This window comes from Oryzias latipes, chromosome 2 (assembly GCF_002234675.1).
Source record: "Oryzias latipes chromosome 2, ASM223467v1".
Classification (NCBI taxonomy): domain Eukaryota; kingdom Metazoa; phylum Chordata; class Actinopteri; order Beloniformes; family Adrianichthyidae; genus Oryzias; species Oryzias latipes.
In genome coordinates, this window is record NC_019860.2 from 2,108,591 (window position 1) to 2,135,877 (window position 27,287).

General features: G+C 42.8%; 1 protein-coding gene across 1 annotated transcript in view; it reads right to left on the bottom strand.

Annotated features, from left to right (window-relative positions):
* Window positions 1–1,438: 1,438 nt before the first annotated feature.
* The window catches only part of LOC101171307 (fibronectin type III domain-containing protein 4), a 39,569-nt gene continuing 13,720 nt past the window's right edge, over window positions 1,439–27,287 (bottom strand). The window contains exons 2-7 of the mRNA XM_011481297.3: window positions 22,293–22,408; window positions 13,965–14,066; window positions 10,600–10,702; window positions 2,970–3,059; window positions 2,709–2,875; window positions 1,439–2,463 (exon numbers count right to left, since the gene is read on the bottom strand). Of these exons, the coding sequence (XP_011479599.1) occupies window positions 2,422–2,463; window positions 2,709–2,875; window positions 2,970–3,059; window positions 10,600–10,702; window positions 13,965–14,066; window positions 22,293–22,408 (620 nt within the window). The 3' untranslated portion in view covers window positions 1,439–2,421. The remainder of the gene's footprint in view (window positions 2,464–2,708; window positions 2,876–2,969; window positions 3,060–10,599; window positions 10,703–13,964; window positions 14,067–22,292; window positions 22,409–27,287) is intronic.

Consider the following 27,287-nt stretch of genomic DNA (forward strand, 5'->3'; position numbering starts at 1 on the left):
TTCCTCCCCTTCAAAATGACTCTGGGATGCTGTTGCTATGACAACATGATGAGGAAGGTTGCTAACTGACCTTAGCAAAGGGCGCCATCTTGAGTTCTCGTACTGAGATCAGAGTTGTCCTTTGTTCATCTGCACCCGATAAGGAGAACCTTCTCGAAAATGAAACAGTGTTGCCATGGTAACCACACAGAAGACGGAGAATGGAGCTGAAGACATCCATCTGTCACTTCATGTTTGAAATTAACATATTAGTCATAAAACTTGGTTGCTAAGCAAAAAAATCTAGAAGGTCATTTGTAAACAAAAAATGGTTACAAATATTAAAAACCAGGTGAGTTAAAAAAAAAAAGTGTGATTGCAACAGATTTTGGCGCAAAGCTGCTTTTCTCTGCTTCAGAATCCGTGGGAATTACATCCACTGTGTTAACGTTTGACGAGTTCAAAGAACGCTACTCTACTCTGGAACTAACATTCCAGTATCCACAAGGGTTAACCCTTGTGCTATCTTAGATGACCCCACCCTTACATTGACGTGTTATTCCTACCGGAATACCTCTAGATTCACTTTTTAGATACTCATGCCTTAAGCTGAGTTTACATTCTGGTGGTATTTGCTGCAGCTAAAAAAAACACCATTCAATATCAACAGCTAATCTGTCTGCTGTTTCGTAGCACTCGCACTGAAGTAAACCACACAGTTTTATGTTAACGTCATAGCAACCATTCACTTTTTTTCTCACCTGGTGCTGAGAAAATGTGTGCGGCAAATTTCATGCTTCTATCTCGAAATATGTTTCCATAGCAACCATTGTTTTAAACACCACGGCCACATATTTAAGTTTTAAACTATGGAATTAATTATGATCTGTGTATGTGTTTAGGCTTTTAAAGCTACAATACTGCCATCTTTACAAGCTTAATACTGAAAAACAATATTTGGAAAGATTTTCTATTCCAAATTTGTCTAAATTAAGGAGAGCAAAAGCCAACTCTGTATTGAGGTCGTGTCACACAGCCGCTACGAACATTGTATCGGTCTTTCATGATACATGTGTTATCAATGTAATTCATAAGTGTTACGATATGTTCAAAATCTTTGGTCGGTTGTGAATTACGCAGTTTATTTGTATTTTACGTAGTTTATACACAATTATTACGTAAATCAAACATAATTGTGTGTGATTTTTGCAAGAAGCAAATTCAAATTTGTGTCTTTCCACGACTGTTTCACGCATGTACCACCAATGTATAACTTTTATATTGCGAATACGGTGCATATATCACATTCATATGACGAAATTGACAAACGAATTACTAATGAATTGCATATAAACAGCACAATAATCACTCAAAGTTCATGTTTTACGTTGATTTACGTGTTCTTTGCAAGGTTTATTTGTGATACATCTGTGAAAATTTCACGTAAGGACGTAGTGGCTTTTTTTTTTTTAAAAGCCTTAAAGGAGCTACTCAATGAAAATACTAAAAAACATGAAACTAAGCTAAACTATTGCAAATATTTGTTTTAACTTATAAATTCGGTATTGGTTTAGTTTATCGTAACATTATTTCAGTAAAAGTAAGTGACCAACAGATCATATCGAGCTGAACAAAGCTGCATGACATTTTCTATTATAAACATTAGAATAGAAACCGAAACGCTGGTTGCTAAGGAAAATGAAAAAATTATTTTTAGGTAGAAGCACAAAACTTTCTGTACTTATTTCTTAGCCTCAGACGTGCAAAAAACTCTAAGGTTGCTATGGACCTTAGGCCGTTTTGAATCCAAGAGTGACCACTTTTCTGACTAAAACAGACGCAAATGAATTTAAATAATTACAGCGCAAAATATACGTAGTGGCTGTGTGACACGGTCGTTAGGATGTGTGTCATGAAGTTCAAATGTTGTATTATGTGAAAATTAAAGTTCCAAGTGCCGCTGTACACACAGGTGTAATTTTATTTTTAGTATCCAGATATGAGGTAGTGAATTTTATTTTGAAAATCTTTAAAATGAACAGAGAAAAGTTTGCACAGTTTTGATGGTAATGTGATAAAATGTTTTTAAATTTGATGAGTTTTTTTTTTTGCAAAACATGTTTTATTAACTAAACGCTAAAAAAAAATCAACATAATTTTTACTATGTTACTGATTCCGTTCATTTCTAAATCAGAAATACTTTGACCTAATCCTCCAGTACGTCAGTAAAGGGAAAACACATGAAAGGAGACGAGAAGTCCAGAAGTGAAAATTTGAGGCTTACATGCTAAAAAAAAAAGATTCACAGCTGTTTGACATCAAAGCAGGTTTTCCCGCCTCTCTGCTTCCTTCAGGTGTGGCGGTTTCTGGCCACCGGGGGGCAGCAGCGTGCCTCTGATTGGATGATTTTCTCGGTGGGGTTGCAGCTCCTCCAGAGGGGCTCAGACTCTGATGATGCTGATGGAGGAAGAGGCTCTGTGCAGCTGCAAGAGAGGAAGAGGAAGCTGGCGTGAAGTCTCTAGAGACGCAAACGCTGTTCATGAACGCCACTTTTTGATTACGATGCTGACATTTAAAGGACGAAGTGAACTGGAGCTTTATTGAAACCGCAGACACGTGTTGCCTCACAGACCCGAACTCTTGTTTTATATTTAGCAGCTGCGGTTGCTAGGCAACCTCAGACTCAAAGGAAACAAAGGGTTCAACAACAGAAGGAGAGAGGAGTCACCCTGCCGCTGCGCACGCCGCCGTTGTGGTAGACAGGCGAGCTGCCGGCCGAGGCGTTGTAGTAGGAGGAGCTGGAGCGCACCAGCGGCCTCTTGGCCTTCTCCTTGGTGCTGTTGGAGTCGTTGTCTTTGATGATATCGTACTGTCGGCAGAAGAGGGCGATGACGGCTGGCGGGGAAGACGGCGGGCGGTTAAATAAAAAAAGAAAAAGGGCGGGAAACGCACACACTGATACGCGCGGGCGCACTTGAACCAGGCGTACCTGCCCACAGCAACAGCACAGTGGTGATGATGAGCAGCTCCCCGGTCTGCAGGTGCGGCGTCATGCCCAGACCCTCCATCGCCGGTTCATCTGCGGACAGCCACCGACATCCCATAGTGAGCAAGAACACTAGATCGGCTTTCCTTAGTGATGTACATAAAGAAAACGGATTATGACTTTGAATTATCAATTAACCACGCTCTTTGACCTTTTACGCAATACTTATTTTCCACCATAATTTACTAAGAAAGTCTTTAAAAAGGAGATAATCTGATTTTCTGGATTTCTTTTCTCATCTTATCTCTCATCATTGAGGTTTACCTTTGAGTAAAATTACAGGCCTCTCATCTTTTTAACCCTTGTGCTTTATTATAGGGTCTAGATGACCCCACCCTTACATTGATGTGTTCTCCCTACCATAACAAAGGTGGATAAAGGTGGAAAGATTTCATGTAATCCATGGACACCAGTGAAGATCACAAATCATTGAAGAAAAAAGGTTCAGAGCACTGTCTAGTGGGTCTAGATGACCCAACTCCCAATGCTAAAGTGCCTAGGATAGCACAAGGGTTACGGGGGAGAACTTGCACAATTGGTGGCTGACAGAATACTTTTTTGTCCCACTGTACATGAGTGATGAATCTGAAGTGTTCATCGTTTGTCAGTATGCAATGATGTCCGTCAAGGGTTTCGGACGACGACTCTACATGAATTCAGTTCTTAGATTTTCAAAATTTTTGGTTGGTTGATGTTTATGCAGTTTACGCGTATTTTAGGTTGCTTATACGAGGGATGGGCAATATATTGGTGGCAGTATATCGGTCGCTATTTGCATAATTCCCGTTTATCTATATCGGTCCGATGTAATAAATTCTACTGATATTGTTCTGACTGTTGTTGGTTAGATTTTATTTTTCTAATAGTCAATAAATGGTCTGACTGTCTTCACATCTATTATCAAAGTTTTAAAGTGATACTTGTTCCTATCAGATCGAGTACGATCAAAAGGTCACATCCGATGTGATTGAATAGCTAATAAGAAGTTGTACATTTCTAACAAAGTAAATTCAAACATAGTGTTAATCCAGACACTGAAACATCGGTATTGGCAAATATCGGTGTTGGCTACAGTAGGGGAAATATCGGTTATCAGTATCGGCCCATCTCTAGTTTAGACGCAATCTATTCATACACTAATTTGTGTCTATCCACGACCGTTCCACGTGTGGCTAACAGACTTTTCAAGCATGAACCACCAATATAGAACTTTTATATCACGTATAGTGCGCACATATTGCGTTATAATTACATAATTGACTCATGAATCAGTCATGAGTTGCATATAAAGATAGATAATCGCACACGGATCATGTTCTACGTTTACATGTTCTTTGTGTAGTTTATTCGTACTTCTTCCGTGGTTTTAAAGTAGTTCATTCATGATCGGTTCATTGGTGAAAATTTCTCGTAAATACCACAGCTTTTCTCACTTTTTCACGTATGATCAATTGGTGCATTATGCGCAAAACATACATAGTGGTTGTGTGACACGGCTGTAAGAGTTCAGCAGCTGCAGTGTTGTAGGGGTCAACGGGTTTATGTGACGTCAGATCAACCAAGCGTCTTAGTAAAGGTTGACAAAAATAAACGGTAGCGCGTCTGCTAAATTAGCGCTCCAAGATGGTGAAATTCTGTAACCCTTGTGCTATCCTGGGCACGTTAACATAGGGAGTTGGGTCATCTAAACCCACTAGACCAGGGGTGGGCAATTCCAGGCCTCGAGGGCCGGTGTGTCTGCATGATTTCCAGATAGTCTTGCCCTACTCATGGCTGATTACCTGGTTCAGGTGTGTCCAGCCAATCAGAACATGCCAGAGCAGGGTATGCTGGGAAACATGCAGGAATGCGGCCCTCAGTGCCCACCTCTGCACTAGACAGTACTCTGAACCTTTTTTCTTCAATGATTTGTGATCTTCACTGGTGTCCATGGATTACATGAAATCTTTCCACCTTTATCCAACTTAAATATTGGACCGTCAAGCAAAAATGAAAGGGTTTGCAACCGAAAACAAAGTTCCTGCTTTTTCTGTAGCACCCTAACCAAAGACTTTAAATCAACCAAAGTTGAATTAAAGAGAATACACAAATTGTCCGAAATAAAACAAAGTTTAAATTACTCTGAAATGTATTCCCAAAAATTGTATGGGTGGGTACCACCCCTCTTTACCAAGTTGGTATCTGTACCAACAAACCCATCCATGGTGACATTTGTGTAACAGAAAACTATCAGACATGTTCTGTGGTCCACTTGGTCTGCAAAATATCCCACATCATTTTATTTTTAACGAAAATTAGGTCCTGCTTTCTTATGGGTTAACAGTCCCGCGATTGTGGGCGGGGTTGTGTAAGAATAGATGAAGCAGTGAAAGTGGGCGGAGCTTCAGTCAAAATGACGAAGGCGAAAGCTTGTCTGAACTAAATATTCTAACAGATAAGATAGATAAGAGTGACGTGTACAACGTTCTAAAAAAGAAAAGAAGGTGTAGTCACTGTCACTGCTTCGTCACACAAAATTAGCATTTTTGAAGCACCAGTTAAGCAATAGTATCGCTTTGGCATTGGCACCAGATAAAAACCAAACTGTACACATCCCTATGCTTCAGAGGAGCGGAGGTGATTCTGGTAGTTTACTTGAGACTCTGTGAAAATGGAACGTACCATTATTGTACGTGTAGTAAGTGCATCGTTAAGTATTCGTAAGGCTAATGAAAGATACAAGTATGGGTTACGCTGTCGTACAGTGTCCCTACGCCGAACTCTAGTCGTTAGTAACTAGTAGTAACAACTGCTGCCAAGGTAGAGTTGGACAGATTTGGGGTGAAGAGGTGTGCCCTTATCATGTGAACAACACTTCTAGAAATTTCCCAGAAGTCTCTGCGAAAAACCAGTGTGCATCAACGCTCACTAAATTGTCGAATCTAGACCAAAATGCATTGCGTTTGAACAATTCTTGCGAAAAGAATGTATTTTGATTACATTTTTTATAAACCATCCACGTTTTTATCATCCGAACACCGTTGATTCACAAGTAGTTGTCATACAATATTCTAACAGGGCTCGACATAGCCATTTGTCCGCTGGCCCGGTCCTGTTTTTCGAGCAGTGCGGACCACAAGACTTTACTTTTCACTTGTCCGCTCGGGCCACTAAAATATCTAACGGTTTATATATTCTTCACCTTTTTCAATAAAGTAAATTTTGCGAAAACGTGTAAATTTACCTCGTCTTCATAATTTAGTTTTTCTGCTAGTCCTGTGTTCAGACTTCAAGGGTTTCTATGGGAAACCTTTGATCACTCTTCTCTCCCGCCTGCGCGCGCTCGGCTTTCACTGCAGAGTACCACGCGGCACGCGCTCACTACTTTTTTTTTTTCAAACTTTATTGAATGTAACAATTCAATACAAAACAATGTTAAACAGCAACAACGAAGGCACAAGCCAGTGTGTTATTATTACATTTGATTATAAATCCGACACCGTCACTGAAGAGAGACTGAAGCATGTCAGAGATGTGGAAGACGTGGCAGGAATAGATAGGAATATGTTGGATGGAGTAGTGGGTATAATTAGTAGTATGACAGCAAGATATTTAATGAATGCATTGAAGATGAAACTGTATCCACTAAGCTTTAAGCTGAATGTCAAAGAATCAAAGGCAACTCCAAATACCTGAATCTCAGACTCAAATGCAGTAGAATGTTAAACTACTTAATTTTGTTTTTCTTTACAACACTGTAAGCAGTAAGTATTTCTAGTTAGCTGAATGATCTCAGTTAGACCTGCACAATATGAGGAAAACTCGCGATATGCGATATCAGAGATTGAAATTGCGATAACGATATAATTTGCGGTATATAAACAAACAGCAAAATAACCAAATAACCATTCCCAGTTTAAAAATTATACTCCAAATGACCCACGTTGACATAGGTTACAAACATCTAACATAACAGGGCTCCATCTGATTGGTCAACAATGTGAAGGCGTCCATCTGATTGGTCAAATGCATTAAGGGATTTATTTGATTCGTTAAATGGTTCAAGCTGCCATTAGATTGTTTTAACACATTTAAGGTTTATGATTTATTGCGATATTTGCCGTTAAAAGCACCATGAAAACTTCTGAACTAGTGTTACCTACTACACTGCAGTGCTCTCTTCAAAACATCTGAAACAGACTAGAGCAGATTTAAGTTTGATATGGTCTATTTTCAGTCATTGAAAAGTGTAGAAATAAGTGATGTCACCAGAATGCACCAAATTGCACCATATTAAAAGTTTCCGGGGGGGCATGCCCCCGGACCCCCCTAAAGTTGCAAGCACCTGCGAAGCGGCGAGTCCCGCTATGCGCGGTGTCGGGCCAGTAACTTTCAGGCAGGGCCAGTAAGTTTCAAAAACTACTGGCCCTGTGGGCCAGTGCAAATTTCTGGGCTATGTCAACCCCTGATTCTAATCTATTGGGTTTTTACTCTGTCACATCGGTGACGTCACATTTGCCGTTTAAAAAAAAAAAGCTAAGCATGGTGTCCGCATTGCTTTTAAAATCCAGGGCGCTAGAGAGTCTCGCACATAGTTTTTTAATAGTTGGGGGGTAGGGAATGAATTCGGACACAGCAATGGACTTATTAGGTAGTCCGCAGGATTTGGGGTCCCAAAAAGATAAAAATTAGTACGAGACGCCGACATCCGAGTGTTCACTTTGACCTGACAGCACGTATTCACCTGTAAGGGTAGTTCGGGAACACTTCGCTTCAATTACGACTATCAAAGATTCTAATTTTAGTCTCGAATTCGCCAAACTGAGTCGCAAAAGTTGCAAAATTTTCTCTAATATTTGGCAACTTTCCTCACACTTGACCGCCATGCACAAATCCACCAAGTTTAAGATTCCAGCATAGAAAAAAAAACGAGTTTATGAATTTAAAACAGAAACTGAGACTAATTTGAGACGTTTTTTTTTTTTTTTTTTTTTTTTTTTTTTTTTTAACTTGTCCTGTCCAACAGCTAGGCAGACAGATGAGAGCTGAGGGCCTCTTGGGTTGGACATATTTTACTTTAACAAGAGGGGTTATTAATCTTCAGACAAACCAAAGGTATGTCTGAATAAACCCCTTTTGTAATTGAGGCCAAACTTTATTAATTTCAAACATGTCTGAAAATCTTTGGTGTTGGACCGGACGGAAAAGGAAAGAGGGGAAGAAGAAAGAGGGACGTTAGAGAGAGGGGGGGTAGGGGGTGATAATAGGAGGGGAAGGGGGATAAGACCATGAAGCAGCATAAAGCAACAAGTTTACTGGTTGTTAATCATTATGGTAAGGTTCAAATGTAAAAAAAAAACAAAAAAAAAGGGCGGAGCCTGTCCACACACACACTCAAATGTTATAAACACACTTGTTAGTTGCAAAAATGTCCACCTGTCGACATGTACACAAAACAGATAGTGTTCACACGCATACTTATGCCTTAAAACCAACTAGTGTGAAATATTTCAGTCATTCAGTCTGTTGAGCTGACACCTGTGCTCAGGTGAGTGTTTATGTTCTTCTAAAATGGATGGTGGAACGTGAAAAGAAGGAGGGAGAGTGCCCAGCCATCCCCACCCCAAGACCCCCACTGCACCAGCAGCGGCAGCCGGACTCCCCCCAACACCACACGGGAACCGGCAGGGAACAACCGCCGCCCGGGCGACCAAGCCCGCCACCCAGGCCAGGGCCAGCAGGGCCGCCGCAAGGCCCCCAGAGCCAGAGAGCAGGGAGGCACGGAGGGAAAGAGGGCGCCGCCCCAGCCCAACCAGGAGAGCAGCCCCCCCGCCGCGCCGGGAGAACCCAACGCAGGGCCCCACCGGAGAAGGACGCCCACAGCCCCAGACGAGCACCCCACCACCACCCAGGAGTTCCGGGCATCCCCCCGCCCCAACCCCAGGTACGGGCCAGGACCCCCCAAGGGAGACCCACTCCGCACTCCAGGCAGCCATCCGCCCGGCCAACGGTTGGTCCAGGGAGGAGCGAGGCAGGGGCCCGCCGCCCCCGCCCAGGAGGGGGGAACCCCGGGGAAAAAAGAGGGCCCACAAGGGGTGTTGTAAATATGGCCCGACCAGGCTCGGCCACAGTTGGAAATTTGGCGGGGCCCAGCACTCAGGAGCAAGGACCAGAACCCACCCCCCAGGGACACGAACACCCCCGGCTCAGATGTAATGTGAACCCCCCCACCGCGCGGAGAGAGCACCGCCGGGCCCAGGAAGCCAGCACCCCGGGGACACAGCCGCCGTTGCAAAGGGGCCCGTACCCCCCACCAGGGAAGAGGCAGGGGACAGATGGTCCTAGGTCCCACCTTCCTTGCAAAATGTGTGTGCGTGTATGTGTGTTTGAGAGAGTGTGTGTGTGCATGTGTGTGTGTTTATGTTGGGATGTATATATTGAGGGGGGAGGGGTGTGTGTACTAAGGGGGGTGCGGTTAAAATTGGCGGGTAGGGCACTAAGGGGACGTCTCCTGATTACTCACAGTGACGTCCCCTCACCCTCCCCACCAAGGGGCCCTAAATGTCTAAGGTGCGGTTAAAATTGGCGGGTAGGGTGCTAGGAGGACATCCGCTGCTTGCTGGCAGTGATGTCCAAGCACCCCCCCTACCAAGGGCCCTACATGTCTAAGGTGCAAATAAAACCGAAAGAGGGGGGGCCCACTCCATACGGCAACCACAGGAGGGGGGTCACTGCCTAGTGAACCCCCCCCCCCCAAGGCTCATCGCAGGCTAAGCCCCCCACCCCCTCACCCTATTATGAGGTTATATGAGGAAGGGGGTAAGTTGGGGACAGATGATAGACTGTCCCCCGGTGGTCAAACAGCCGTCCCCCGCCCCCCCCCCCCAGCAAGGGGGCCAGGCCCACCCAGCCCCGGGGCCCCACCCCCGGAGGCGCAGACACCCCAGGCCCAGCACCACCACCCCCACACAGAGAGAGGGGAGCCAGAAAGCGCCGGCCCCCCCCGGAGCAAGCCCAGGCCCCCACCCCCAAACGCCGGCCCTAGAAGAGCTCTGGTCAGGCCTCGACGGGACCGAGGCAGCCAACCGGCCGGGGAAACCGCCGATGGCCTCAGCGGAGACCCCGACCCGTCAACCCCCCCTGCCCCGTACCAATAGGGCCCCCCCCCTCCCCCAGAATGCCCCCCCACAGGACAGGGCCGACAAGACCCCCACCCCACCCCACCCCCAGACCCCGCAGCCGAAGCGGATGACACCCAGAGCGACCGGGGGCCCCAAGAGGGTTGTCCCGTCCCGCCCCAGAGCCAGGGAAGGGCCGATCCCAGCCCCAGGTGTAGACGGGAAGCCCATCCAGCGCCGCTGGGCCCCCCCCAGAGACGTTTTTGAAACAGATTCGAAGCTAGTTTCCAGTTACAACCCAGTGGGAAAAAAACTTTCAAATTCTGGCAGAAAATAAGACAAAATTTACTCTAAAATAACAAACCAATAAAAACATGATTACATCTTGCTACGAGAACTTGAAAGCTTTTAGAATAAATGAACTGTTTGATAAGTTTCTTAATTCCCGTTTTGGTCCATAAAGTTTGTGTATTTACGGTGGTCAAGGACTCCGGCTGGATAATGGTCGGTTCTCTCCAGAGTCCTGAAGTGGATGGCTCGGCTTGGCTGGCTGTCGCCATGAAACCCGATGGACTGCACCTGACCCCCAAGCAAAGAGAAACAGAACATTTTAGAGGAAAATGGCTGTTTAATCCCAACAGAGACGTATTTACCAGCTGAATGGGTTTTCAAGTGGCTTTGAGGTTTTAGGCCAAAATTAAAGGATTTTCAGTGGGTATTTTTATCTACCTAATTGGACGAGATAAAAAAACAACCATCATGGTGCCTTATGGGAGATTGATTGTTTTTAACTTTTTTTGGGTGATTTTTAATTTAGAGACCAGTTTGCTAAAAAAAAAAAAAGAACACTGAGATCCAGAAGACATGCAATAAAACCAATGGATCCTCAGAGATGTTGTAGACCAAAACACAAGTCCTTAGATGGAACCAGGAGGCCTAAATCCAACTCATCCAGGACGATTACGTCAGGTCCCATTGGGAATTCATTTGTCATTCGTCCCCCTGTGTCGTATAACGCAGGTCAGAGTTCCTATTGATTCATTTTGCTCAATGGCAGAAAGTCACATTCAAGCTGCACTCCTGTGTCTAAAGGACAATCTGTGTCGCTCCACTGAGCTGCGATGGATTCTCAGGAGGTTAATGATCACCGAGTCCCATTAGACGCCGGCAGCGGAACCGCAGCTCCACTCAAACAGCCGTCTGTAAGAGCCGTCAGCGTGTCAAGTTCAGGGTAACTAGCGTTGTTGAAGGACTGTAAAAGGCACTTTAACGGCTAATGACGTTTGAGATGTTTTATCGTGTCCTTTTCAGGTTCTGATCCAGATTAATAAGATTAAGAAACCAGATTTATATTTGATCCATTTTAATTGGCCAATTATGTTCATTAACATCATAGCATACGCACCAACGTGGATTTTTTTTAAAATTACAGATACTCCACTACGATTTTAATTATTCAGCTATTTTAATTCGCAATTAATTAAATTCCAGTGAATTCTGACAGTAAAGTTTACAAAAGTGTCGGAGCAAAGCGTCTTTTCTCCACAGGTGAATCTGTTGGAATTGCGTTAACCCTTGTGCTATCTTAGATGACCCCACCCTCACATTGACGTGATATTCCTACCATGACAAAGGTGGATAAAGGTGGAAAGATTTCGTGTAATCCATGGACACCAGTGAAGATCACAAATCATTGAAGAAAAAAGGTTCAGAGCACTGTCTAGTGGGTCTAGATGACCCAACTCCCAATGTTAAAGTGCCTATGATAGCACAAGGGATAATTGCGTGAACTGTCGTAGAGTTACGGTAATTTATACAACATATGTTATTAAGGCGTCACCGGCGACATCTCAGGGTTAAACTACATTAGAAAAGCTTCAGGATCTAAAATTATCTTGTTATTCAAACTGAGTTTTGCAGTAAATTGAGGCCATTGCGAGTTATTTAAGGCCGTGTCACACGGTCACTACGTGCATTGTCATGGTCATGCGTGAATATACGTGGAAAAAGTAAGAAAAGTTGTGGTTCTTTACGCAAAATTTTTACAGATGACGCATTAAACAAGTTAAAACCAAACAAAGAACTCAATCAACGTAGAACACGAACCAAGCGTGATTATTGGGCTGTTTAAATGCAATTCATTGTTAATTTGTGCGTCAATTACGTAATTATAATGCGATATGCGCGCCGCATACACGGCATAAAAGTTCTACAGTCTGCACACAACTTTTTACAGGTTTTAAGTATATTCATATATTAATCTCACAGGGCACACCGACTGAAATTAATTTATGGACAAAGACAAGTACACACAAGATTTGCATTATCAATGTTTTTCAAGAAGGGTGTAAAAACATTACCCGTGTCCATATTTGTCCATTACAGGTCGATTACATTCTTTACATTGAAGTCCAAGTCTCAAAACTTAAAGTTGAAATTATTATTTTTTTTTAATCATTTGTTTGCCACAAATTGTGGTTGAAGTACCTTGAAACAACCTCTAGGGACACTAAGAGAGTCAGTGCATGTTTTTGTAGTTCTAATGCAGATACAAGTCCTACACCTCAAGTCTCAAGTCCTTAGGATTGAGTCACACAGTCCCTGAATGTGAGATTACAGTCCAAATTAAAGTCTCAAATCCTTAAGTTCAACTCTCAAGTCAGTGTGGCATTAAGTACGACTAGAATTCAAATTTTAGTCCTTAAGGAGAAATCTCGAGTCATGTCTCATGTCCCTTCGTGTGAGATTTTGGGAAAACGTAATTCCAAGTCTCAAGCCCTTAAGGTCGAGTCTGAAGTCAAGTGTCGATTCAGTGCATGTGAGATTTAAGCACAACTCAAGTCCAGGTTTTCAAGTGGTTGATGTCGAGTCTCAAGTCTTCAAATATGAGATTCAAGTTAAGTCCCAAATAACTGCGTGTGAGATTTTGCGGGAACTCGATCCCAAGTCTTAAGCCCTTACGGCAGAGTCTCAAGAAAAGTTTCAAGTCCTGCATGTGAGATTTTGGTACAACTCATGTCCAAGTTTTGATTCCTTAAAGTTGATTCCCAAGTCAAGTTTCAAGTCACCCCATGTGCGATTTCTTGTACATCAAGTTTCAAGTTTTCAAGGTTAAGTTTCAAGTCAAGTCCTGGGTTATGTCATGTGAGATTTTTGTACAACTTTATTACAAGTCTCAAGTCACAAACTCTAAGATTTAGGCACAACTCAAGTCCAAGTTTCAAGTTCTTAAAGACTTGAGAGGAACGCCACCACCACCGCCATGTCCATTCCATCTGCTTATTTCCAACTGCTTGTCTGTCTGGAAAATTCCATTTTGGGGAGCTGGAGCCGTGAGTCCACACCCAGACCTTTCTCTGTTCTCATTTCAAAACTAATCCATGATGGACTTAAGCCAGAATTCCAGGAGGACTGAGAGGGTTTGACTTGTGTTGATCTCAATTTGTGCAAAGTTGTCAACACTAAAGCTAAAGCTCAGTGTTGAAGGGTTGAACTAAATCCAAACTTTGCTCTTGTAAAAATGTTACCAGCTGTCTTTGCGGCAGATCTCCTAGTAGCTAACTGTTGAACTAATCTGACTCCCCCTATTTATTTCTTAAGCAAGCTTCAATCTGGAAGTTAAAAATGTCCAGCTATCAAAATAAAAGCTGATTTGAGACGATGCAAACCAAAAATTTAAATTCATTCGAATTCGTCGTCAAAAAAGACAAATATTTATTTGCTGATGATGTTAGTTCTCAGTTTTCAAAAGGTTCAATGTCTTACAGACGTTTTCAGCAACGGAATTTAAGAAACCCCACAATCACAAATAACAAAAGTACAGTCGGGGAAAACATGTCACCTGGACGCTGTAGTGCGTGTCCTCGTCCAGGTCCCACAGCACGCACCAGTGGCTGGACGTGTTCACCTCCCGGATGGAGCGCTGCATCAGGCCGTCCTGCCTCTGCACACAGACAGAGGAGACGTGAAAGGAAACAAACAAACAAACAAACAAGGTACCGCCGCCTCCCCCAGCAGCAGCAGCTGCAGGATCCCAGGGTTCATCCTCAGATCCCGCTGCACCTTTGAGCTTGGAGCTCTAATGAGCAGCTTCACCTCGTAGGAATTCAACTCCGAGTTTCTCTGTTCCGCCGGGAAATCAGGGCTGCAGGCGGAGCTACAGCCGTCAGCCACAGAGAACCGAAAAAAGAAGTCTTCAGAGAACAGAGCAGAACATATGTTAACCTCGGAGTCGGAACGGCGACGCCGCACGCTCATGATGGCAGATCTGCCTCTGACCCCAAAAGACATTTCCCATCTTTCCGCTCCACTTTTGGCTCCAGCGGATTGATGAATTCTTCATCAGTAGTTGACAACTTCTTCTCAGTAAAGAACGACCCTTCCTCTGCCGGCTCCACCGTGCTTTTTTCTTTGTTTTTTGCTGCCTTTAACAGGAGTTAAAGATCCTTAACGGATCAAAGACGGGCGATGTTTTCCTCAGAAAAACATCAGCAGATGCAGGAAAGAGGAGAGCGCCACCGTCGACTCCAGTGTTGCTGCTCTTTAAATAACTGTTTACAACGTAACGCAATACTGACCGATTCGAAAGCAGAGGAAGGCAGCTCTGCGCCAAAATGCGATATTTTACAGTAGTTGAGTGTTTACGCAATTAATCAGCTGATTTTATAACAAAAAAATGAAGCACTACGTTAAAGTGTATGTTCGTGAGAAGCCCATGCAAATCTTCTGTCCTCCACATCCAATGAAATGGCGTTGATAGCGTTAACATTCAAAGAGTTACGATAATTCAAAAACCGTGTGTTGGTGTTAAAGGGTCACACACCTGAACTTTGACCCCAATGTTGACTTATCGTAACTCTTCAACTGTTTACGCAATAACGTAATACCAGCGTACTCCTGTAAACTCTTGAACCGTTTTTACAATCGACTTAAATACGACGGACTCTGAAACGGACAAAATCAACCGTATGCTGATATTTAACAGTGTTGCCGATTAAAAAAAAAAAAAAAAACGTTCATGGAAAGAGTTGCATAGTTGCTTTCTTCTGCTTTAGAATGCAATGTAATTACGTTGATCGCAAAAACTATTAAGAGCTTACTGAAGGTCAAAGAGTGCGTGTTTTTCAGGTGTCACCGGTGACATCCTAGGTGTTAAAGGGCTACGGCTCCAGTGTTGGCGTTCTTTGCATTATCATAACTTGTCAACCGTTTCCGCAATAAACTTTACTCAGACGGATTCTGAAACGGAGATGTGTAACACCGTACGGTAGTCCATTGTTTACGCAATCAGCGTAAAGGAAAGCATAGCACAAAGTGTTTACTACTGCTTTCTTTTACGCTACGATTCGTTGAAATTACATTAATTAAACGGTCGTCTAAAGATTGTGTGTTATTTAGGTGTTGCCAATGAGATTTCCAAACAGATTTATGTCATCTTATTGAAATCATGTCGGAAGATTGAAATTAGCTTGATAGCTGCGGCTCTTGCCATGTAACTCGTACGGTGGGGGGAAAAAAGACTTTTCAAGAATTGTGGGTAAATCAAAACCTGAGCAGCCTTCAGTGATTCAAGAGTTTTGACCTTTACAGATCATCAAAAGTGAGCCAAAAGCAGTCGGTAAAGGAGGAGCTCCAGGCTCTCCAGATGTCTGAGTGGCGTCCTCGGGCAGCGCTGCAGGCATCCCTGTGTCACGGTGCCGACACAGCCCCACGGTTCCACACCTCCAGAAGAGCTGGTACTCACTGCCAGTAACTCAGCAGAAATGGACCAAAAGAAAAAAACCTGCAAACGCTCAGGATTTTGAAAGGAGTTGCTGAGTCGGCTGACGGTTCATCAAAAGTAATAAGCTTGTAGTCCTGAGCAGCGACTTCTCTGTGATTAAATCTTTCATCTTTTAAAGCGATGGTTAGAAAAGAACAAGATAAGCAAATGTAGAGTGGAGGTCAAAGTGATTGACCCCGAGTGTTTCCTTTAATTCCAGTGCTGATCAATGAACTTCCTTTAAAAGCTCACACTTGAGCCTGGATGAGGAACAATATCGGCCAGACACTAAAGACCAGGACTTCCTAACGACCAAAAACAAAAATAAACGTATTAGAACTCAGTTAAATCAGGTCAAAATTTAAGGTGTGCAACCTTTTTGGGCTATTTTAAGACATTCTGCTCTTTGATCTTCTTTAAACTTCAGCACCTTCTAATTTTCTGCTCAAACTCAATTCAGGAGGATTTGTGACCAACTAGTGCAGGAAAACGGATCGGAGATTATCCAAACTCCAAAAGTATTATTAAAGTATTTAAAAAATTCCGTATGAGTCATTTTAGTTGCTAAAAAAGTTCAGCTTGTTAAAGGGTTAACACCAGCATTGACGTTCTTTGACTTAACGTAACTCATTAACAGTCGACGCAGTTTAGCAAATTCTGAAGCGGAAAAACATTAAAGCAGTGACGCGTTTAAGCCTTTTCTGACGCAGACCAAAGCGGATTTGACATTAATCGAGTGTCATCAACATAAAGTGTTACCTATAGAAAGTTTTAGTATTATTAACATTAAATGTTACTAATGTGAAATGTTTATGCAACCAAGGTAAGTACGGTAAGCTGATATTGACGTGTCGGAATCTGGGGATTTATGTTGAATTCGTAAATGGTTAAAAAATTGCGATCCTTCGAAGAGTGTACATTTTTTAGATATCGCCGGGTTAAATATCTTATTGCTAAGTCAAAAACTGTCCTGGTCCACCATGTGAAATTAATCAGCGTTTAATCAGTGCTACGTACAATTTGCGCATTTTCCACTAGGGTTGTGCCGATGGACGATATCATCGTCCATCGTGATGGGTGACTGACATCCCGATGGAGAGACCACCATCGTGATGCCACGCCCCCGCCACGTTGACACCATAAGCCGCGGTTACATGTACAAAATATCTTGATGGGATCAATGGTCGGATTAGAATCCAACCGTGTACATGGAACCAGAAAAATGTTTTCAGAATATAAAAACGTTCACTAAGGTCACACTTTCCGTCGGAATAAATCATTCGCACATGCGCAGTAGGGTTTGAAAACGGAAGGATATAAACTCCGCCAAGCGGCATTTTTTTTCAAACTTTATTGAATGTAACAATTCAATACAAAACAATGTTAAACAGCGCCGAGCGGCTAAATACATTGACATGTCAGCTCGGTAAAATACGAGATGATCTTTTAAACGTGCTTTTAATAATGTTACGGTTATTATGAAACACCTGTTCGCTCATTATTTGAATTTTAATCTGTGTGGTCAGTGCTTTTTCTGAACGAAGCCAGGATTAGCAGTATGCTAACACGGGCTAACAACATTAGCTTTGGGTGGTGCTGCTTGCTGGCTGCACGTAAACATGTAAGAATAACATCAGCCTTTATTTTGTCGGGACACGACTGGAAACACAAATCCGCGTGATTGTTTGAATGTTTTCTAAGGACTGAGCGACATTTCTTTGTTGAAGCTCAAACAGCTGTGTGTTGACGATCCGAGTTGTGCTCAGACACACACTTTTAGACCCAGTTCTGAGTTCGGTTGCTTGTACCCCTAGAGCTGCGGGACGGATCGCAGTATTAAATCTCCCACACATAGCGCTCATGTAACAAAGCACACACATCCCCCCCTTCCCCTCAAACACAAAGCTGTAAGTCCGCGCTCCGCCGGTCCACTTCAGTAGTGAAGTGCGGGAGCGGACTACTTCTTTTCTATTTTGTTTGTTACTTTTTTTGTTAAAGTCACTTCCCTTAGTTTATACTGGATCATCGCGGATTAGTCATTAGTTGGGAAATAAAATGAAAAAAGCAAAAAAACGAATAGCAGTTATATAAGAACGAAAAATGTAAAAATACCCCCCCCCCCCCCCCCCCCCGACGATGTCATCGTCCATCCCGATGGTTGACAGCAAACATCGTCAACGGCCAATTTAAGGGACATCGCCCAACCCTATTTTCCACGTATGAAATTTCGGTCTTTCGTGATACATGCGTGATAATTCTGACGTCTTTTTTGTCGATGTGCGCAGATGTAAGTTGAGCGTTTTGGCCGACAGGTCTTTACGTGAAATTAGTTTTGAACAGTTCAAAATTTCTGGTCGGTTTAGGATTACGCAGGTTTACATGTTTTTGACGTAGTTTATACACAATTATTACTTAAATCCTATGCAATTACTATGATTTTTGTGAGATGCTTACAAGAATTTTTGTCTTTCCACGACCGTTCCACGTGTATCCAACGGGCTTTTCATGCATGAACCACCAATGTGTAACTTTTATATCTCGTGTACGGCGCACATATCACATTTAAATTATATAATTGAATCAGTGATGAATTGCATATAAACAGTCCAATAAACAGTTCATGTTCTACGTTGATTGACGTGTTCTTTGCGTGTTTTATTCGTACTTTTTTCGTGGTTTTAGACTGGTTTATTTGTGAAACATTTGTGAAAGTTTCACAAATGACCACAAATTTTCTCACTTTTTCCATGTAGATTCACATCTGACCAATTTTCATCCGTGCAATTTGTACAAAACGTACATAGTGGCTGTGGGACACGGCCTTTATGTATTTCCATCATTTGCTTGACTAACTATGTGAAAAGATACGATAAAAGTGTAAATTCAATTTTAGAAAACTTTGTTGAGTCTATAAACGTCGCTCCATTTATGTACCAGACTCCTAATGGAGGTGCTGTGCTGTCCAGTTCTAGTCTAAATCGCTATATTTAGTTGGTCTCCCAATTTCAGGCAAACGCTGACCTGGAAATCCCTTTTTGAGTGCAAAGCTTAGTTCCTCAAACAGTTTTAAGAGGAACAGCAGGACAAAAACAAAGGTCTCATCTAAGTTTCATCAAACGTTTGACAACTTTTCTGTCTGAAAATCCCTCCCAACAAACCTCCAGAATTACCTTTGACAAACCTCCTCTCAGCTTCTGAAACCATTCTGATGAGAAACTCCAAAAACTGCGGCTGTCTCTAAGTGGGTTACTTCCTGTTTGTGTGAATCTCAGCTGGGATTTGGAGAAACTTCAGAAAGCGAAGCGTTAGTCGGCGAGCGTTCGGTTGTCCCCCTTTTTCTTCTCGACAAACACAGTGCCTGTTAGCCAGAGATGAAGCAATCCTCCACAAAGCGGCTGGTCCACCGGTCCTAAAGAAAGCGAGCGCCGACGCGTTTAAAAGCACAATTGGCCTCCGAGACAATAAACAAGACGTTTGATTGACAGAGCAGCTGCTTATGTAACGTCTGCTTTGCCCTCCACATCCGGAGGATGACTAACAGCTCAACCAAAGCGAGCTTAGCGGATAAAACCGGCATCTACCTGCTCCCATCACCCCCTCCATTATTATTTGAGGGCAGATTTTACATAAGCGCTTTTTCAGGTTATGGCAGGAGATGTTCTACATCACATTCCAGTGTTTGTTTTTACATGCTGATGGAGGTGGAAGTTAGGAGTCTTAAATAAAATAACAATAAAAAGTGAGACGTCTCTGGCTTTGCTGCTGCTGTGGACTGTTGGCCCAAAGAGGCAAATGTCGGCCAAATCGTTTCTGCTAATGGAGACAACTCCCACTTGGAGCGCGGCTACTTCTGGGTTTCTCTTTGCCAAGGCGGCGGTAAAAAAAATGATGAGAATGAGGCGAGCTGACTGAGCCATCTGGATTTCAAGAGATGCAAATCCGAAATCATTTCGGAGTATATAACATGATTCATGTGGAAGGTGGTAGTTACTGAAGTTATAGCTAGCATAAAGAACTATTCGATTTGCCCTTTGACACTGGAAATGTCACCGTGGCGTGTAAATAAGAGGCAGTCTTTGACCTACTGCAACTTGACTGTTATGCAATCAGTGCATATTCGTTGATTCTAAGCGTCTAGTTGGACGGACCAATTCAACGAATTGATTTTCTACTTCAGAATCGGTTGAAATTTTTTTTAACTATGTAAACGATTGAAGAGTTATGGTAGATCGAAGAACGTCAACACTGGAGCAAGAGCTTTGGTGTGCTTTTTTTTTACCATGTACCTAAACTCAAGCTAGCAGAAGACGGCTAAATCAAGCTAAGAGAGTTAGCTGTCTCGATTTTAAGAGAAGCTAAACTGAGATGATTTCCGAGTATATAACTTAATTCGTGTGGAAGCTTTACTGCTCAAGGTGGTAGGTCTGGAAGTCATAGCTAACATCAAGAATTGTTCAGTTAACCCTTTAACACTGGAGATGTCACCGGCGATGTGTAAATGATACGCACTCTTTGACCTACCGCAATTCTTTGACTTTTTTAACAATTAACGTAAATCAGTTGAATCTGTCAAGTAGAGAAGTGGCTAGCTAGCCAAATTTAGCAGATTAACACGTATTAATCTGCTAAAAAATGTTGCATTTCAGCGCAAAGCTGCTTTTTTTCTGCTTCGGAATCTATTGAAATTTAATTAGTTGCACGAACGATTGAAGAGTTACTGTAAAGGGTAAAACAAGCGTATACTTGATCTCAAGCTAGCAGGAGACGGCTAACGCCAGTGAGTTAGGATTTCTCGTCCCATTTTAGGATTTCAAGAAAAATACAAAACCGGGATAATTTCTGAATATGTAGCAACATGTTCCATATGTGAGCTCTTGTGCTCCCATTGGTAGATTTAGATGTCACAGAATTGTTAAGTTAACCATTTAAAGCTAGGTACACATCAGACATTTGACGTATGTTCAAGAATGCGCTATATTCAATTTCATGAAGCTACACACTACAGGCACACTACACACTATGACACTACAGGCTCCTCATACTGATTGTTTTTTCCAAGCCCCGACATTTTGTGAATCAGACACAAACAGGAAAGTTCTTAAGATTGCAGTTCCTCCACAAACCACTAGGTGCTGGTTCCATTTAATCAAAGTTAAAAAGTGACATTTTACACCAAAATGGATATGTGTGTAGTGTAGTTTATTTGCAACAACAGTTTAAATTTTTCCCCTTTAGAGCTGCATTTTTTTTATATTGTCAGGGACGTCAATTTGTTTTAGGTGGAGCCATGGGCGGGGCTCAGCTCCAACCAATGTGCCCATCCCACTTAGCACTTCATATAGAGTTGGTATGTTTTAAGTTCATCAAATCAAACTTTATTTATAAAAAAGAACTTCTTATAAATTGCCCAACTTGAAGCGCTTTAACATTTAGAACAATAAACACACAATATTACGATAAAAACCCAACCCACCCTTCACCCTCCCCCCGTTAAAACATACGACCCACGACCCCACACACAATACATTCTGATAAAAGTTACTACTAAAAATTTAAAAATCCGTGTTGAAAAAGTTGGATGTCTTTCGGTTGGACTGAACGGTCACTGTGCTGCTTATTCAACGAGCCACCTAGTGGTAACCTGGTGAACTGATCTGGCTCCAATAACTTTAAAACCAGCCTGAAGGAGGAAGTTCAAGTATCTCCGCTAGGTTAATAAAACATGTTTAAAGAAATCGGCATCTTTAGTTACTGTCCAACGACAGTAACTAACAATGTACTACAACAAACAAAACCCCTTTTGTGAACACGTGGTCACTAAGGTGAACAAAGGTAAGTGTTTAGATGAGAGTTTGAAGTCGGTGTGAGCCCATCATCTCTATTAGAGCTGCTATTTTGAATCGCTTTTCATGCTTGCCCCCCATGTGGGCCGCTGAAGGGACGGCAGGGGATGTCATTTGGTGCAGATGCTGCCTCCAGCTTTAATTACATTTGTCTTTTCCTATTATTTCCATTAGACGGCAACGTTGACATCAACAAGCCTTTAAACCGTTTAAATGTTTATGAGAAAACTCCCCTGGGTCTTTTAGACCCCTAAAGGCTTCCGAGCGGCGTTCTGGCTGCCTCGTCTCCATTGAGAGTGACGCGGGGATTTAAAAAGCCCTGCAGACAGCAACAGCAGGATGACACTAAGACTAATCCACTCCTCAACAGACAGAGGCAAACTAAGAGATCTATCATTCATTTTTGTAGCCCCGAGCAAGGCGGAGCTCCGAGTTTGAAAGCGTACAAGTCGAAGTTTAGGTTCCTGAGGAAAAGGACTCAGCCTTCAGAAAAGTGCACGGGGCTGCGGTTGGACCGGGACGCGCAGACCTTGATGTGATCCAGCCTGGTGATGAAGAGCTGTACCTGCTGCGAGATTGCGTAACCGATGACGGCGTCGCCCTGAGGGACGTTCCAGGTCACCATGGCCGAGTGCGCCCTCAGCTGGGTCACCGACACGTTGACGGGGGCGGCTGGCACAGCTGGTGAAACACACAAAAGTGACAGACATTTAGTGCGAGCCGCGGTCGGTGACAGTAAAATAAAAAAAATAAATAAAAAAGAAAAAGCCGAGCCAACTTTCCTTTTGATGGATGAACTGCTTCTCTGAGAAATCAAAACAACTCCAGAGAAATTTGTGGAACCGCATTGGAAACATTTGACTTTTTACTTCAGAAGGGCATGAGGTACAGTCAAGTCATCGTAGCCCTTTTTTTGGCAGTTTTCCAAGTCTCTTTCACACCCTAAAGAACATAATTGTAGGATTACAAAGATATATTTTGTCTGGATTAGCCATGTTGTACTCCAAAATTTATGTCCCTAATATGTTGACAAAGATCCATGAAAAGTATCTGGCTTTAAAGGGCAAACTAACAAAATTAGATGAGGCAAGAAGATGTAACATGAAATGAGATGCAATTAGATAAAACAAGACGACATGAGACGAGATCAAATGAAGACTCTAGAGGAGATGAAGTGAGATTAGAACAGGTGGGACGAGATGAAGGTATGAAGCCCATTGAGACAACTATTGATGACGTGACATGAAATGAGGTGCAGGGCTCCAGACTGCGAGCAATTGGTCGCATTTTGCGACCAAAATTTGAGAGTGTGCGACTGAATTTTACATCCAGTCGCACATGTGCTACCAGTAAATTTGCCGTATTTTTTTATACATTAAACGTGGTAGGGGCACGTCAATGATCAATGAAATAATCAATGAGACGCGAGCGCACACGCACGCAGGCAGACACACACACTCGCGCACATACTCATGAAACGCGAGCACGTACACACTTGCGTGATGCCTGTGTGCGAGGCGGCCAATGCGTGTGAGAAGAATAGGGAAAGCCACTGTGAGTGGCTAAAATGCGTGTAGGGGGAGGGGCCTAGAGATAATCGAGCGCGCGTAAACATCTGTGGGAAGGAAACGGAGACAAATATCATCACAACCTGATATGTGCGTCTGAACTATGAGCAAGCGAACTATTGATTCGTTCTTCCGACCTGCAGCTAGTGTACCAGTGCCAGAGTGTACAGCAGGGGTCTCAAACTCGCGGCCCGCAGGCTATTTGCGGTCTCCAAGATGATATTTTGCGGTCCCCGCCTTAATATGAAGGTTTAATGTTACTGCAGCCCGCCAGTTTGTATGAATGACACTTTTTCATTGTCGTGCACGAAGCTGACCAACCAATCACAGTGGGGTAAATGACTCTTGGGGGGCGTGACAATGACAGGGTTTGAAAGCAGGAAACCTGACAGCCCCCTCCCCGGACCACGTATTTATTCGCTCGTGATTTTCTAAAAACATGCAGTCTGTGCTGAACTTTTCTCTGGGCTGCACAGAACCAGAGGAAGGTTTAGGTTTTGGTTACGGTTACGGCGGCGCATCAAACGGTTTCTGCACGGCTGTTTTACGGCAGCACACCGCTCCTGCGGGAGTCGGGTCAACTGAGGAGAATAAATGTCCCACACGTACGTGCGTGACAGCTAACGGGGCTTGAACTTTAAACACGCTCGAGCAAAAACAACATTAGTTTTAGACACACTGAAAATACGTGGGGAAATGCAACGATAGACGTGTTTGAGATGAACCAGCACCTCGCCTGGATCATTGGGGAGACCAGACGGGGGGGCTGTGAGATGAAAGCGAATCTACAGCAAGACTGAGGGAGAACAGGAAATTGGAGTTGTCCTTAACATTCAATTTAGTTTTGTTTTAGTTGTCAGGACACATGTCCCATAATGCATTGTTTTGTAGTCTGTAGGGCAGCTTTCAGTCAGTTCAGTTTCCAGCTGTGTCCGGGTAGGTTTGCCCCTTGCTCCCACCCCTTTCTCGCGATATTTTTGTGATGATTGACAGTTGATGTTGGAGCAAAAACAAAAATATATGTCACACACCAGGTGATCTGCGCAGCGTTGAGTCCACCTGGGTGATCTCATCTCAAACACGCTTATTGTGCATCTTGGCTGCACCTATTTGGTGTCACAAAGATAAATTTCAATCCGTTTTCTTTACTTATTTGTACTGTCATGACAGTGATGGTGCTGTCAGTTTACCTTCTTGTTGCATCTTCAAAAGGGCAGAATAAAATGTGACACTGAATTTGGAACAGCACATTGTAATTTCTGCATCTATTATTAAAGTATTTATTAGTAATACAGTGGAAATTAGTAGATTTGGTTAGCATGTTGATTTACGGTATGCGCCCCTAAATTTTCTGGTTGTGCCCCTAAAATTTTCAGTTAGGGGCCAAAGTACTCCTAGTGAAAAAAGTTAGTCTGGAGCCCTGAGGTGACATGAAAGAGATGAGGTGATATTTTATTGGTTGATTTTTTTGAGATTTTATTGATCTCTGGAGGAAAGTCCAGTTTTCTTTTTTTCTTATTATTATTGTCATAAAACCTAATAGGTTTTTGGTTCAACCATGCTAATCGGTATTTATTAAAAGCCCCTACCTTAAACTAATCAACACACATTTAACTCATTAATTGACTAACTTTTTGATTAATTAAAAAAAAATAAAGTTCTAAACTGGGAATGCTTCGGTAAATCATGCTAGTTTCGGGTTCTTTGTTTAACGCAACTGGATGCAATTATCCTATCAATACGAGCTAAAAACCTGCACAGAAAGCAAAATAAACGACACTTTCATTGTTCAAAAAGCTCTAATAAAGAATGAGGGAGCATGAAAAACGAAAACGACGCAACCTTTGATCCATCGCCAGGTATTTTACCACCACTCAACGACTATTAAGTCGAGCCCATCCACCGACAGAATCAACACAGCACGCTTTCAACCTTCAGACACACTCCACAAAGCAATTTATGTTCCCATGGGGAGGGGAGGGGATGGGGGGGGGTAGTTATGTTTGTCTGCAAGTTTGCGACTTAAAAAGGGGGGAAAAAACCAATTAGGGCATCAAAGCCAAAAGACGATATTAAAATGCAGAGTTTTTAGTATTGAGGCAAATGAAAGAGACCCTAAGTTATCTCTGCGTCAGCAAACCTCCCAGAACACAGTCGTTCTGGGTTTTTATCAATGACAGTGTCTATAGAAGAGTTGTTTCATCATGACTTGGTTTTGTTTTTTCTACTTTGATTAACGCCAGTGGAAGAAAAGTTTACTTGTTTGTTTGTTTGTTTGTTTGTAGGAGCTTTCTGAGGATAAATGAGGTGAAACAAACGTCAAAGGCTTTTTAAAGCAGTATATTGTACTTGAAAGAGAAAAACATGCTTGAAACTCAAAAATGTGTGCACATAAAACAAATTTCACTCGAAACAGAGCAAGGCACTGCGTTACAAATGTGCCACAAAAGCCAGCCAATCACCGACCTGGACATAAAGATTGATTGACGATTGCTGATTGGTCAGAAATTCTTCCAATCGCACACAAACCTGATCCAGTGTACGAGCTAAGCAATTTTTAGGTCCATTTTTGGGATCTGCGTACAAAACACATGGCCATTGAACTGGCATCAAAAGTTACACCAGTTGAAATTTGACTAATCAGGGACTTGGATTTGGTAGTGACTTTGGATCCTTTCTCAAACACAAAAGTACCAACCGAAGAAGAAGTCTTTTAACCCTTGGACTATCTTAGATGACCCCACCCTTACATTGACGTGTTCTCCCTACCACGACAAAAGTGGATGAAGGTGGAAAGATTTCATGTAATCCATGGACACCAATGAAGATCAAAAATCATTGAAGAACAAAGGTTCAGAGCACTGTCTAGTGGGTCTAGATCAGTGTTTTTCAACCTTTTTTGTTGCAGAAAACGCTGGAAGCTGCAGCTGTTTTTTCTAAAAGATGTATTAAAAATTAAGTCAAAAGATTCAAAAACTGTTTGATGTGTGTTCATTGTTTTAAGACGTTAAGAAGAGAGACTCATTGTGCGCTAAGACAGTCACTTTACTGCATCATGCGAGATGTAGTGCCCGTAATCCGCCGATCGCGGAAAGACCAGCGTCTTTGAGCTTCATGGTTTTGTTCACTTGTTCCAGTCTGATACCAGAATCTGTGGAAAGCTACACCGCTAAAGACGAGCTTTAGCTGGTGTTTTTGTTAGAACAGAGAGACTTTTTTGCGCTAAATCGAAACAAGGAAGTGAATACTTTAACCACTTCTGATTGGTCAGACTGATGACATGTGATTAAGCCTTCAAGAATGATTGGTGGAGACAGGTAAAGGGGCGGGACTTTTCCTTACACAGTTATAGCTGCAGCTAAATCGCGGTATCCCGTTATTCTTATCAAACTGTCTTTAATAGAATCATATAAACACAAAGAAAAAATAATTTTATGATATTTCATATTCTTAACTTCTCAGTGTTTTATCAGGGCCTGTTTGGATGAACAAAGAGCTGATTTCCTGGAGATGGTAATTGCTTTTAGATCAGGTAATGAGGGCAATTTTCCACGGCACACTTGACCATCTCCCACGGCACACTAGTGTGCCGCGGCACACTGGTTGAAAAACACTGGTCTAGATGACCCAACTCCCAATGTTAAAGTGCCTAGGATAGCACAAGGGTTACATATAAGAATAGAGCTGTGAAACCAATTGGAACATTTACTTGCCTCCATCATGTCTGTGTCCGACATCCATTTATCCGCTCTACTCTGGGGGCTTAGGGGGGGCAGAACGAAGACGCAACGGAGATGCACCACAGGCGGACACGTGTAAATCCGAGAGTCACTGTCGCTATGGATCCAATAAAGTTGCCAGATGGACCAAAGAAGCAAAAACTCATTCAACTTCACTTATGCTGTGTTCACACCAGACGCAAATTTTGCGTCAGAGGCATTGAGTTTCAATGTCAAGTCAGTCAGGACGTGTCAGTTCACCAGCAGGTTTTG